Source organism: Diplotaxodon limnothrissa, linkage group LG7 (genome assembly GCF_057381915.1).
Source record: "Diplotaxodon limnothrissa isolate DT_005_m linkage group LG7, D_limnothrissa_male_GT1.1, whole genome shotgun sequence".
NCBI classification, from domain to species: domain Eukaryota; kingdom Metazoa; phylum Chordata; class Actinopteri; order Cichliformes; family Cichlidae; genus Diplotaxodon; species Diplotaxodon limnothrissa.
The window spans coordinates 34,217,952-34,230,451 of record NC_140602.1 but is presented as its reverse complement, the minus strand read 5'-3'; the positions used below and the strand labels follow the sequence as shown (position 1 = coordinate 34,230,451).

Genomic DNA, 12,500 nt, shown 5'->3' with positions numbered 1-12,500 from the left:
TTCTGTAAATAGTTTGAGATTGTGGTGTCGCGATGAGGAATAACCGGGGACGGTAACTAAGATATTGACAACGCCACCTGGGGGAGGTCGTTACGCCCCAGGAAATATTTCTCTAGCCAATGTACGTATTGCACTGGCTACCAAAGCCCACAGACTCGTTATTAACGGCAGAGTTGAGACAAAGGAAGTTTACGAATCAAAATTTATTAAGAGGAACTACTAAAAACATAACTATAAAATCAGGAAGGCACCTAGGGTAGCAGGGTTGAGACGGCAAAATAGTTAATTAAAACACTTTATTAACAAACGATGATTAAAATGACCAGACTCCCTACCACGATGCTACCCTAAAACAATCACAGCATGATAAAAAGAATAACTAAACAAAATAGTGGAGACAGGCCACTTGAGGAGGAAACCTACAGGGAGGAGTGCCCAAGGGTGCCACCAATTACTCACCCGTGTAACTTCACTGCAGACCTCACTGTCACTCACACTAAACTCTAAATGGTGCAATCTACCTATGCCCGGTGTGTACACTCGCATGCATCGGGAAGGGGATTCCACCTCACGTGCCTATAGCCCCTCAGCAAGCGGCCGCACCTCCACTAAAGCAATAAAACAAAGCATAAAACGTTATGCACATTAATAAAAGATCTACATAAAACAATTACACCCCAAAGTACTGTTATATAAAAAAAATATAAAAGCATCACATAATTGACAAGACAACAGCAGCAGTATAGTGCAAACCAGACTGCCAAATGCCTCCTTCTTGTAGTGAAGCGCAGCTGTTTCTTATAAGCCTGCTAATTATCGGCTGGGAAGGTGTGGATGTCAGTGGTGCGTTTGTGGACATCATGTAAAATCCTACTCCAGAATCTACTTCACTACAAAATGTTTATTTAAAAATGCCTTGGCTGCATTAAAAAAAAATAGCTGCAAAAAACTTTGTTGTTTGCCAAACTGAGTTACTTTTTTGAAGAAGTAACTATATAATTAATTGCCCAGCACTGGTCATTATATGCTATATTTTGCAGACAGGACTCTCTCCCAGACCACAGACTCATACTCATAATACAAGTCAGAGCTTTATAAAAAAAAAAGAAAAAAGTAAGTTATGTTTTCGAAATTGGAGTTCAAGTTATTTTTACTTCCAATAGTGTTAACATGCTACACAGTTCAATGACTAGATTTTTTTTTAATTTTCACTGTAAGTGGGCTAAAGCAGTTAATTAAAAGTAGTCTAACATAAATGTAAATGCTGTAATTTGACTCTTCATTCTGTAACAGTGTCCATCTGCTCCAGCTCACTAAACACAGCAGACAAGTCTGCACCCAAGAAATGATAAGCTCTAAGTGGAGGAGAATCATGGTGTCAAAGACGCTGTAGAAAGACAGAACACCTGCTGTGTGACTCAGGTACACTCCTATTCTGGAGGACTGAGGACCTGAAAACCATTCACATACTCTTTTATGACTTAATTCATAGTGACTGGAAGAACACCTTAACGCCCAGGAGTTATCATTATTTCCAAATTCACTTTCATCTCCTGTTCTCATAATGCTTTTGTATGCGACTGCTACATACATACCAGACCCACTCCACTCTACCTCCCAGTAGTGACGTCCAGTCAGACTTTCTCTGCTCAGGACCTGAGACCTATTCATGAATCTTTCAGGGTGACCTGGATATGCCTGTTTTTTACTAACAAATGTTGCCCTTCTGTTCTCTTCAGATAATAACATCCTCGTGTTTACAGTGTCTGGATCCAGTGTGAGCTGAGTTGAAAACTTTAAGAATTCAGCTCTGGTTTTGGGCTCTGGTTGTGGTACCAACACATCCACATTAATCACTGTCCGCGAAAACTTTTTGACATCCCCTCTGAAGAATGCCCTGTAGCTTATCTTTCACCTCTGACACAGCAGCCGGCACATCCCCAAAATACAGCAAATGACGGGCTGTGGGACACCGTGACTCTGAAGATTCATTGAGATCTGAGAGCAGTGGAAACATATTCAGAAACTGGGTGTGATCCTCTGTGTGAGAGAGCTTCTCCAGTTCAGTATCTTTTCTTTTCAGCTCATTGAGTTCCTCCTCGAGCTCTTCCAGAAGCTCGTTGACTCGATTTATTTCAGTTTCCTGCTGGACTCTGATCTGTTGCTTCATATCAGAGCTTCTTTTCTCAATGAGGAGAATCAGCTCACTGAATATTTTCTCAGTGTCCCTCACAGCTTTATCAGCGGACTGATTGATGGCTTCCACTTCCTGCTTATGCAAATTCACGTCTTTTTTTCTATTCTCGATTCTTTGTTGAATTTTTTCACGACATGGATCGAGGTCTTTCTGTCTTTGAGTCCTTTAAGCTGATGCTGGGACTGTCTCGTGGGCTTTATGCTCATCTATGGAGCAGGTATAACAGATACATCTGTTATCAGTGCGGTAGAAAATCTTCATTACCTCATTGTGGCGAGAGCAGATGGTATCCTGAAGCTTCTCGGAGGGGTCGACCAGTTTGTGTTTCTTTAATGCGTCTACATTATGATGAGGCTGGAGATGTTGCTCACAGTAAGAGACCAGATACTGCAGACAGGATTTGATGGCTTTAAGCTTTCTCCCACTGCAGACATCACAGGCCACATCTCCAGGTCCAGCATAGCAGTGATCAGCAGGAACAGTATACAGTCCAGTCTTTTTCAGCTCCTCCACCAACTCTGCTAACATGGTGCTTTTCTTCAGGACAGGCTATGAAGGTCTGTCTGCACTGAGGACAGCTGTGGATGTGCTTCTGATCCTGTCCATCCCAGTGAATTTTAATACACTTCATACAGTAGCTGTGTCCACAGGGAATAGTCACAGGATCATTCAGTAGATCCAAACAGATTGAACAGCAGAGTTTGTCGCCATCAATCTGAACTCCTTGATCAGCCATTTCCCCACTCAGAGTGTGAATAGTTCTGAGCGGAGAAGGAAGGATTCAGACTCCCACAAAAGTTGACAGGTAGCAACTGAGACGTGAGCAGGCAGATTAACCCTGCAGTAACCAAACGACTTAGCAACTAAAACGACTGTTTGTTTGTTTTTTAGGTCATTTTATTTTATGCATAATAAATTTAAAAACAGCATGATTTGTGTTTATCATATATATACTGTTTTCATTTTGTGCGGCAGGTTCATTAAACCTTTCATTCATTTTTATGCAGTTAAAAAGAATTATTGATCATCTAGTGTCATTTTAACACCAAATGAACTCTAAAATACTTTAATCAGCAACAAATTAAAGTATTAATTAAATATGCACGCTCGTGTTTAATTTGGCCACCAGAGGGGAGTAAAACATAACTACAAGATATTCTGCTACTGGGCGTATATCTATATTGGTCATTTCATCAAGTTCCCTCTAGTATATAATGTTAAAAAATGTAAAGATGGAATTCACAGCTGGAAATCGTAAATTATTTCTGAGAAGTAGAATATTAAAAATATCTATATGACTTAAGAAGCTGTAATTGCAAATGCTGAGAATTTTGACTTAGACTTTTTGACCACATGATCTGATCCTCGTCATCGAAGTGCCATTTAATACAGTTCATACAGTAGCTGTGTCCACAGGGAATAACCAGAGGATCAGTAGATCCAAACAGATAAATCTGATAAATCCCAGAAAAAGAAATGGCATTCAAAAGTGTGTATTAATTCCTTTTATGCACATTCTTGGCAGTGACTAGAAAAGCTTAAGAAACCATCAAAAACAAAAGAAAGTGTTGCTGGAATTTTTAAAGTTTTGTGTACCCATAACTTAAAAAGCTCCAGCACTCAGCCAGTACAGTAAGTATATCCAGGTATGCTTTACTGTACTGGTAGTAAAGCCTATGCCTATATAGGGCCAAAACTGGCAGAAGAAATAAAGGTTGATGGAATAAAAAGGGACACTGGTGAAAATATTGAAAGGAATAGTAGCTCAATGTTTTTAAGAGCAGTGGAAGAGAAAGAGATTTATGACATAGTTAGAGGACTTAAGAACAAAACCAGTACAGACTGGAATGATATTGATATGGTAACAGTAAAGACAGTTATTGATGGTATTGTAAAACCATTAAAATATATATTCAACTTGTCGTTTCAAAAAGGAGTTTTTCCACAAAAAATGAAAGTTGCTAAAGTTATTCCCATTTACAAAACCGGTGAAAGACATCATTTTACAAACTATAGACCAGTGTCAATACTCTCCCAGTTCTCTAAGATACTGGAAAAACTCTTCATAAAAAGATTTGACAGTTTTGTGGAAAAATATGAATTAATGACAGATAGTCAGTATGGGTTCAGAAGCAACAGATCAACAGCTTTGGCACTGATAGATTTAATGGAAAAGATAACGGAATGTATGGATAATAAAAGGTATGCGCTCGGAGTTTTCTTAGATCTAAAGAAGGCGTTTGATACTGTTAATCATGAAATTCTATTAAAAAAACTGGAAAAGTACGGGTTTAGGGGAGTGGTTTTGGAATGGTTAAAAAGCTATGTAGGGAATAGGCAACAATATGTACAAATAAATGAATATAAATCTAATTTGATGGATATAGCTTGTGGAGTACCTCAAGGTTCAGTACTGGGTCCAAAAATGTTTATTATGTACTTAAATGATATCTGCAGAGTATCGGAGATTTTAAAGTTTGTAATATTTGCAGATGACACAAATATACTGTGTTCAGGTGTGGAATTGCCACAGGTTTTGGGGATGATCACACAGGAATTAACGATATTAAAGAAGTGGTTTGATATAAATAAATTATCATTGAATCTAGATAAAACCAAATTTATGTTGTTCGGAAACCAAAAGAAAAACATCAAAGTAGAAATATGTGTTGACAATGTATATTTAGAAAGAGTAAATGAAATAAAATTTCTTGGGGTGATCATTGACCACAAGCTCTGTTGGAAGCCACACATTACTTATGTTCGGGGGAAATTGGCACGGGGCATTGCCGTCCTGGGGAAAGCAAAGCATATGTTGGATCAGAAAGCACTGCACATTTTATACTGTGCTTTACTACTGCCATATATGAGCTACTGTGTAGAGGTCTGGGGAAACACATACAAAAGTAACACACAAACAATAACTATAATACAGAAAAGGGCCATTAGATTAATAAATAATGTAGGGTACAGGGACCATACAAATGCACTCTTTGTCAAAATGCAAGCTATTAAATTCCAAGACTTGGTGAAGCTTAAAACAGCGCAAATAATGTATAAAGTAAGAAATAAATTGCTTCCAAAAGAAATCTGTAAATTGTTCCTAGAAAGAGAAGGTGGGTATAACTTAAGAGGGAAATGGAATTTAAAGATACAAAGTGGTAGAACAACTTTAAGAACTATGTCTATCTCAATTGCAGGAGTTAAATTATGGAACAGTCTAACAGAAGAAATAAAAGACAGTCAAAACATAAAACAGTTTAAAGTAAAATATAAAAACCTAATTTTAAATAAGTATAAGAATGAAGAAAACAGGGCTAACCCAGGACAGTAATGTTGCTGGTAATGGTGTTGTGGTTCTTTTTTTGCTTTGGTTTGTTTGTTTTTCCATAACTTGTGTATCTGCAAATATACACATTCTGTATTTTTCATATGAAAGAAACTATACTGTGGTGGGGCTTGCTAATTATGATACCCCTCCAATATCAACCCATCTGCGACAATCACGTTATAGTAAGTTTGTTTTGGTGTGTAACAGGAATTCATGATACTAATTTATATATATATATATATATATATATATATATATATATATATATATATATATATATATATATATATATATATATATATACACACATACATACATTTTATGGTTAATACAGTAACCATAAAATCAAAAAAAGTTTGGCTTGCTTTTCATAGCCTTCCCTTTTTTTCCATTGCAAAAACCAACCAATTTATTCTGTCTCATTTCAGTATGGATTTATCCAGAGATGAGCACACGTTTTTTTCTGCAACATGTTATGCAGCTTGCATGTTTTAATTTTGATTGGAGCCAATCAAAAAATGTGCGACACTATGCAGCATGGAGACAAGCATTTAAAATGCTGTGCAGTCCCACATAAAGTGGGACACCTGTCAGTATTCTGAAGAAAATTTTAAATTATAGCTAATTATGAATAAACAGCTCAGAATTCAATAGTGAGCAGACATTTAATATCAACAGTTTGAAACTTTTCACTCAAAGTATTGAGGTTCAACACCCAGACATCTGGATGGTAGGAAAACAGAAAAGAAGCTCAAATAAAGGCAGCACATTGTTCTTGTCCTCTGGGACAGACAGCTGGCACTGATCTCCGGACTGTCCTATGCCTCACAGAGCCGCCAGCTCCTGCATTAGCTTCTCCTTCTCCCGCTGCAGCTCCAAGATGCTCTGCTGGTTCTGCTCCAGCCGGTCCTCCAGCCACTGCAGCAGCGGCCCGCTCACCGCCGACATCTGGCTGCACAGGTTCTTGGTGAACACAGAGCCGTTGTGGATCTTGGTGACGGGGTCCAGGTGCGCCAGGCTGTGGATCTTGCGGTAGGTGTCCTGCTCCTCCTGGCACAAGATCCTCGGCAGCTCCACGGCCGACTCCAGGCACACCTTTCCGATGGCCTCGCGGGGCAAGACGTGGATGGGGATCTCCACACGCTCGTACTCGGAGCCCTTCTGCGCCTGCACGGACTGGAAGCAGGTGTAGAGCACCCGACCCGTCTTAGTGTTCTTGTCCTCGATGAAGCAGGAGAAGATGAGGCCCACGAAACACTGATCCAGCATCTGGTACATGGCCTGGGTGCGCACGTCGACGTGGGAGGGCCACACGGTGATGTGAGGGTGGGAGTGGTACCAGCCGACCACCCGCATCGGCCGGCTGGTCATGTCTGCCAGCCGCTCCGCCTCCGTGGAGGCCGCCGACAGCTGCTCCGGGGAGATTTCCACCCGGTCTTTCCTCTTGTCGGAGCGGCGGAGGATGATGACGGAGTGGATGTGGACAATACGAGAGACCTCCACCTCCCCGATACACAGACCCATCACCTCCTCCTTCTCTGTGCTCAGCGCGTGGTTCATGCACACCAGAAAGGCGTCGGACTCCAGGTGGACTGCGCTCACCGCCATTACTTTCCCTTAAATTCGGTAAAAGGAGGAAAAAATAAACAAATCCGAGAGACACAGCCGTACTTCCGCGTTCTTACATTCTACGCCAAAACATTCCGTGTAAGTGCAACAGCCCTCTTACACAAGGGTTCCGCCTTTCGGTACCTTTATTTTATTATCACGATTAACTAATGAGGCACTCCATTGTACAGTTAATAATATCTGCGGAGGTTATATGCATAGAATTGTTACGGTAAATTAGGGCTTCTAAAGCTTAATAAATGCGACCTAGAAAATGTCGGAAATATATTTTTTTCTGTCACTTTCAATATGAAGGTTCCCACTCCAGCAGCTTAATGTTTTAAAATTCTCAACTGACGATTGAAAGAAAAAAAGAAAAGAAAAACAAAACGTCAGATATTCATTCATTCTTTATTTCTTGCTGACATTTTTTGTCTTTCGAAACATGATTCACTGCGAAAATTGACGCCTGTGTGGAAATTGACTTTTTCAATTTAGGCCATTGTTCTAAATGCAGTTTCTAAATCAAGAAATATTGTATTTGCTCCTATCAATAATCCAATGTGTAATACTAGGTTATTTTTATAAAGACTATATTAAAAACGGAAGGCCCAAGGCAGAGACCATTGCAGCCAATCAACCCCTGACCCTGAAAAATGAATCCAATGCGCCTCAAATAATCCATATTCTTTGTAAGATAGGTGCATTAAAATGCTCGGTTAGCTTAATTAGTTCAGTGGCTCCCACTAGTAGAGTAAAGCCTTGTAGACACCTAACACCGGCAGCTCCCTGGGCCATAGTCATACCGATCATTCAAAGTGGCCACGCTTCTAATTCCACGTATTAACCAAATGCATGACTTATGCAAGAAGAATCACATTACAGTTCTTTAAGAATATGAACTGAGCTTTTGGATAAACAGAATTCAAATGGATGACTTATTAAAAATCTTACGGTATTTATGAAAGAAGATGAAGAAGGGGAGGGGACTTTTGGTGTGGCCAGTAAAGAAATTACACTTTATGGCATGTAACTTTTACAAGTTTTATTGTGTTTCTTACACACTTTGTCTTAGCAGCGCAAAAATATTCCACACAACCAACGGAGTCCAAAGCACACGCAAAATCACCCCCAAGTTTCTGAAGAAGCCAAAATAAAACCTTGTCAAATATGTTACCTGACTTGGTCTTTGGGGTGACATTAAGAGAAACCACACATCGTTAAGCAGCCCTGCATACAATGACACAACAAATTTGTTCATCTCTTGTGTCCTGCATGCTAAACATTTGACCCATCCAACAAAAATATAAAGGTGAATATAAGAAGCAATTAAAAAAAAAAAAGCTTTGAATATAAGCAATAAAAACTATACTGTCTTGTACATCTTTATGGTTATAAATACCCAATTATTAGCACAGACGCATTGTGATTAAATGCTTCCTGGCTCCATTTAAAGCTCATAATGGCAGAGTCATCACAGTAACAGCATTTAGGACAAAGCCATATTCTTCATACTGAAGGGAAAGCATTGACAAAATCAAATATTTAAAAATAAAACTGTATTAAAATCGTTTTTACAGTAAAAGACACAAACACAAATTATACTGTGCTTTAAAATAGATCCATATTTCTGTATTGAAAATAAAGATTATAAATCACGGTTTTAATTGCAAAAGATGTTACACACTTAACAAGGATTTTGCAAATATTCACATACAACAAAACACACGGTTTAAACATTTCAAGCAACGTCTCTTCACTGTGCAAATGTTAAAATACATTTGAAAGTAACTGCTCTTTGACTACAGAGTTTGTATTTTAAGCTAATAATACTGGAGTGTAAACATGTGAAGAAAAGACTTGTGTCTGAAAACACACAAAGTCTTGAGCTTTAGCAAACTATGAAATAAATCACTGGATCTTCTTTACACTTGGTTTTAAAACCAGTCTCGGCTCAGTCCAAGTTTAAATGTGCTTTTCTATTTTTTAATAATTATCATAAACCTGACATGTGTTTAAAAAACTAAAACAAACAAACAAACAAAAAACATGATTTAACAGTTTAGTTATCAAAAAGAAAACATATCACAAAACAAACTGATTTCTGTAAACCTGCTGACACCCCCTCCACACCCACTATCACTTTACTTTAGTTGACTCACTTCCATGTTTGCTTTATTTAATTGCTCTGGAGATTTAGGAATGCCTGCTAATGTAAACAGGAGATGACAGCACAACTCTGTTTAGGCAGAGCAGAAGTGTTGCAAAATATGAAGGTGGGATATATTAAGTTTTTTTTTTTTTTTTAAAGAAGAAGCTTTGCTGAATTTTCTTCTCTTTAGGAGATTAGTATGTTAACTCTAATATATATGTTTGTGTCAAATTATTCACAGAAGCATGGTTACATAGAAAAGTGTCCTACCTTTGTTTCAGTTCATTGAAAGCATCACCCTTTTAGTGGCTATACAACAGGAACAAAGACAAAGATAAAGCTGCTGTGATAAGCTGAAATGAAAACTGGCCAACATGCCACCTGACTGGACTCTAATGGATCACCTTTGATGCAATTTAAAGAGAAATATTGTATTGACCCACTGTGAGGCTTCTACTATTTAAATTTAAATCAATGCAGGCAGTGATGGGTAATAAAATATTTAACTTTATGTTTGGTTCATTCAAACTATTTAGTGCCATTTGAGTCCCCATGACAGAATCTATGTATTTTGTATAAAACGGTCAAATAATTATTTCTAAAAGCTTTCTTTATGCCTTTAACCCTCTTCTACCATAGAAACAACCATATGTGTCCACAAATATTTTTTTACAGTAATCACTGACTTTTAGCACAAGTAGCTTGAGCTGCTATGTCCCCAAATTGTGTCTTTGTTCAAGTTTAGTTATGGTTTTCAAGATTATTGTTACATATCCTTATTTATAATCTTCAGATGCTTTTTTGTTTGTTTGGTTTTTTTGCTATTAATACATCTTTTACTGCCTAAAGTCTTTGCCTGTCCCTCAGTTACTCTCATGGAAATCACTGATTTTCAGCACAACTTACACAGGACTTACAGGCACTAGTATTGTTTTTAGCTCGCACAGCTCAGCAGCAGCAGCAGCAGGAGCATCAGAAGAAGCAAAAACACCAAGACCCTGATACAGCGGCTGAGTGAATGTGGTCTGAACTCTGTGGAGGAGATTCACCGTGTCAGAGACGCTGTAGAAGGACAAAATACCTCCACTGTGATCCAGGTACACGCCTATTCTTGAGGACTGAGGGCCTCTGATTAAAGTGCTGGTGGCATTGTGTCTGAACTGATAACTGTTATGAAAACACTCTAAAGCCCAGGATTTGTCATCATTTCCAAATCCACTTTCATACCCTGTTCTTCTGATATCTTTGTAGGTAACCGCTATTGAAACTTCAAATGACTTCTTCTCCACCTCCCAGTAATGACGTCCACTCAGGCTCTCTCTGCTCAGGACCTGAAACATGTCAGTGAATCTGTCTTGATGACTGGGATAGAACTGTTTTTCACTCATCACAGTTGCTTTTCTGTTCCCTTCAGATAGTGACAAGTGTGTGTTTGCTGTGTTTGGATCCAGTGTGAGTACTTGTGAGTGTTGTAAACATTCTGCTCGGGTCTTAGGCTCTCCTGATGGTACTGAAACACTAACTTCTTTCTCTATCAGTGAAATTTTGGTGGAAGTATCGGTAAAAATCGTGTGTAGTTTTTCTTTGGCCTTGTGCGCAGCTAGTGTCACGTCCTCGAAGTACTGCAGAAGATGCATGTTAATCCTGCGTGGGTCGGTTCCCTGATTTATGCATGTCAAAGAGGAGTAATTTTGAATAAAAGTTGCATGATCTTTTCTATGTGACAGCTGCTCAAGCTCAGCATCTCTCCTCCTCAGCCACCTGAGCTCCTGCTGCAGCTTGGCTCGAAGCTCTTTGGCTCGACTGACTTTTGTCTTCTGCTGGGATTTAATCTGCAACTTCACATCAGACCTCATGTTGTTGATAAGATGAAGCAACTGAGTAAAGATCTCCTCACTTTCCTTGAGAGCCTTATCAGCAGAATAATTGATGGCATCCATCTCATGCTGAAGCACCTTCATATCATTCTCTCTGTCCTGGATTCTCTTTTTAATCTTTTGTTGACTTGAAACAAGCTCCCCCTCCCATTTACTGCGTTCTTCCGAGGCCAAGATCATGCCGTGGTGTTTGTGTTCATACACTGCGCAGAGAAGGCAGGTACACTTCTGGTCTGTGCGGCAGAAAAGCTTCAAATCTTTACCGTGACAAGAGCAGATGTTCCCCTGGAGCTTCCCTGATTGTTTGATGAGCTTGTGTTTTTTATAGGCAGGGGATTCATAGTGAGGGTGGAAGTGTTGCCCACAGTAAGAGACCAGACGCTCCAGACAGGATTTGGTAGCTTTCAGCTTCCTCCCAGAGCAGACATCAAAGGTCACATCTCCAGGTCCAGCGTAGCAGTGATCAGCTTGGAGTTCAGTCATCTGCAGCTCTTCCACTAACTCTGCCAAGACAGTGTTTTTCACCAGAGCAGGCCTCGGTGTGAAGGTCTGTCTGCACTGAGGGCAGCTGTGGGTTTTCTTGTGATCTTCCTCATCCCAGTGATGTTTAACACAGTTTGTACAGTAGCTGTGTCCACAGGGAATAGTCACCGGATCCTTCAGCAGATCCAAACAGATCGAACAGCAGAGCTTTTTCTTCTCTACTTGAATATGTTGCTGCTCCATTTCACGAAGAGACACAGAATGTGAAACAGTTTCCCTTTCTTATACACACACCAACGTGCACAGACAGATAGGCACACACACGTAGAAAATACAGACCAAAGCTTAGTTCTCCTTTGTCATGTGCCTCTGCTTCTCTGAAATGAATGAACATTTATATGTTCATGTTTCCAACACCCAGCCCCTTTCCACCAGTGCAGTAAGAGGCAGGAAGTTGCAGACATGAAAGCTGTGGGGGAGGCTGTAACAGGAATCCGGAGATGACTAAGGAGTTAGTCACATCCATTTCCTGGAAGGGACAGCATGTATTTACATTCCTGCCGCATAAAATTAATTCATCATGTTTGTTTTCATTTTTTGCAATACACTTTATCCTTTTATAGAAGCTGTTCAAGTTTGCCAATGATGCCTAAACACTCCAGTCAGGACTTAGCCAGTTATGTCAGCCTTACATGAATATTGCCATGATATCATGTTTTACTTTTGCCATGTGTGGCACAGTGTGATGGGCTCGAATAATCCATTTGAACCCTTATGAACTCACTGCCCATTTAATTGTTATGTTAATGCTACACTAGATGTAGATTAATCTCACAGCCTGTCAGCCATATC

The 12,500-nt window shown here is 39.5% G+C and overlaps 2 protein-coding genes and 1 pseudogene across 2 annotated transcripts; all 3 read right to left on the bottom strand.

Annotated features, from left to right (window-relative positions):
- Nucleotides 1–1,279: 1,279 nt before the first annotated feature.
- Nucleotides 1,280–2,933, bottom strand: LOC146628637 (tripartite motif-containing protein 16-like; annotated as a pseudogene).
- A 3,190-nt stretch (nucleotides 2,934–6,123) lies between these two features.
- Nucleotides 6,124–7,200, bottom strand: brcc3 (BRCA1/BRCA2-containing complex, subunit 3). The gene has a single exon (XM_085357961.1). The coding sequence runs from the start codon at nucleotides 7,134–7,136 to the stop codon at nucleotides 6,354–6,356; it is 783 nt and encodes a 260-aa protein (XP_085214087.1). The 5' UTR covers nucleotides 7,137–7,200; the 3' UTR covers nucleotides 6,124–6,353.
- Nucleotides 7,201–10,190: 2,990 nt separating this feature from the next.
- Nucleotides 10,191–11,891, bottom strand: LOC146628635 (E3 ubiquitin/ISG15 ligase TRIM25-like). Its single transcript, XM_085357064.1, has one exon. The coding sequence runs from the start codon at nucleotides 11,889–11,891 to the stop codon at nucleotides 10,191–10,193; it is 1,701 nt and encodes a 566-aa protein (XP_085213190.1).
- Nucleotides 11,892–12,500: the final 609 nt, after the last annotated feature.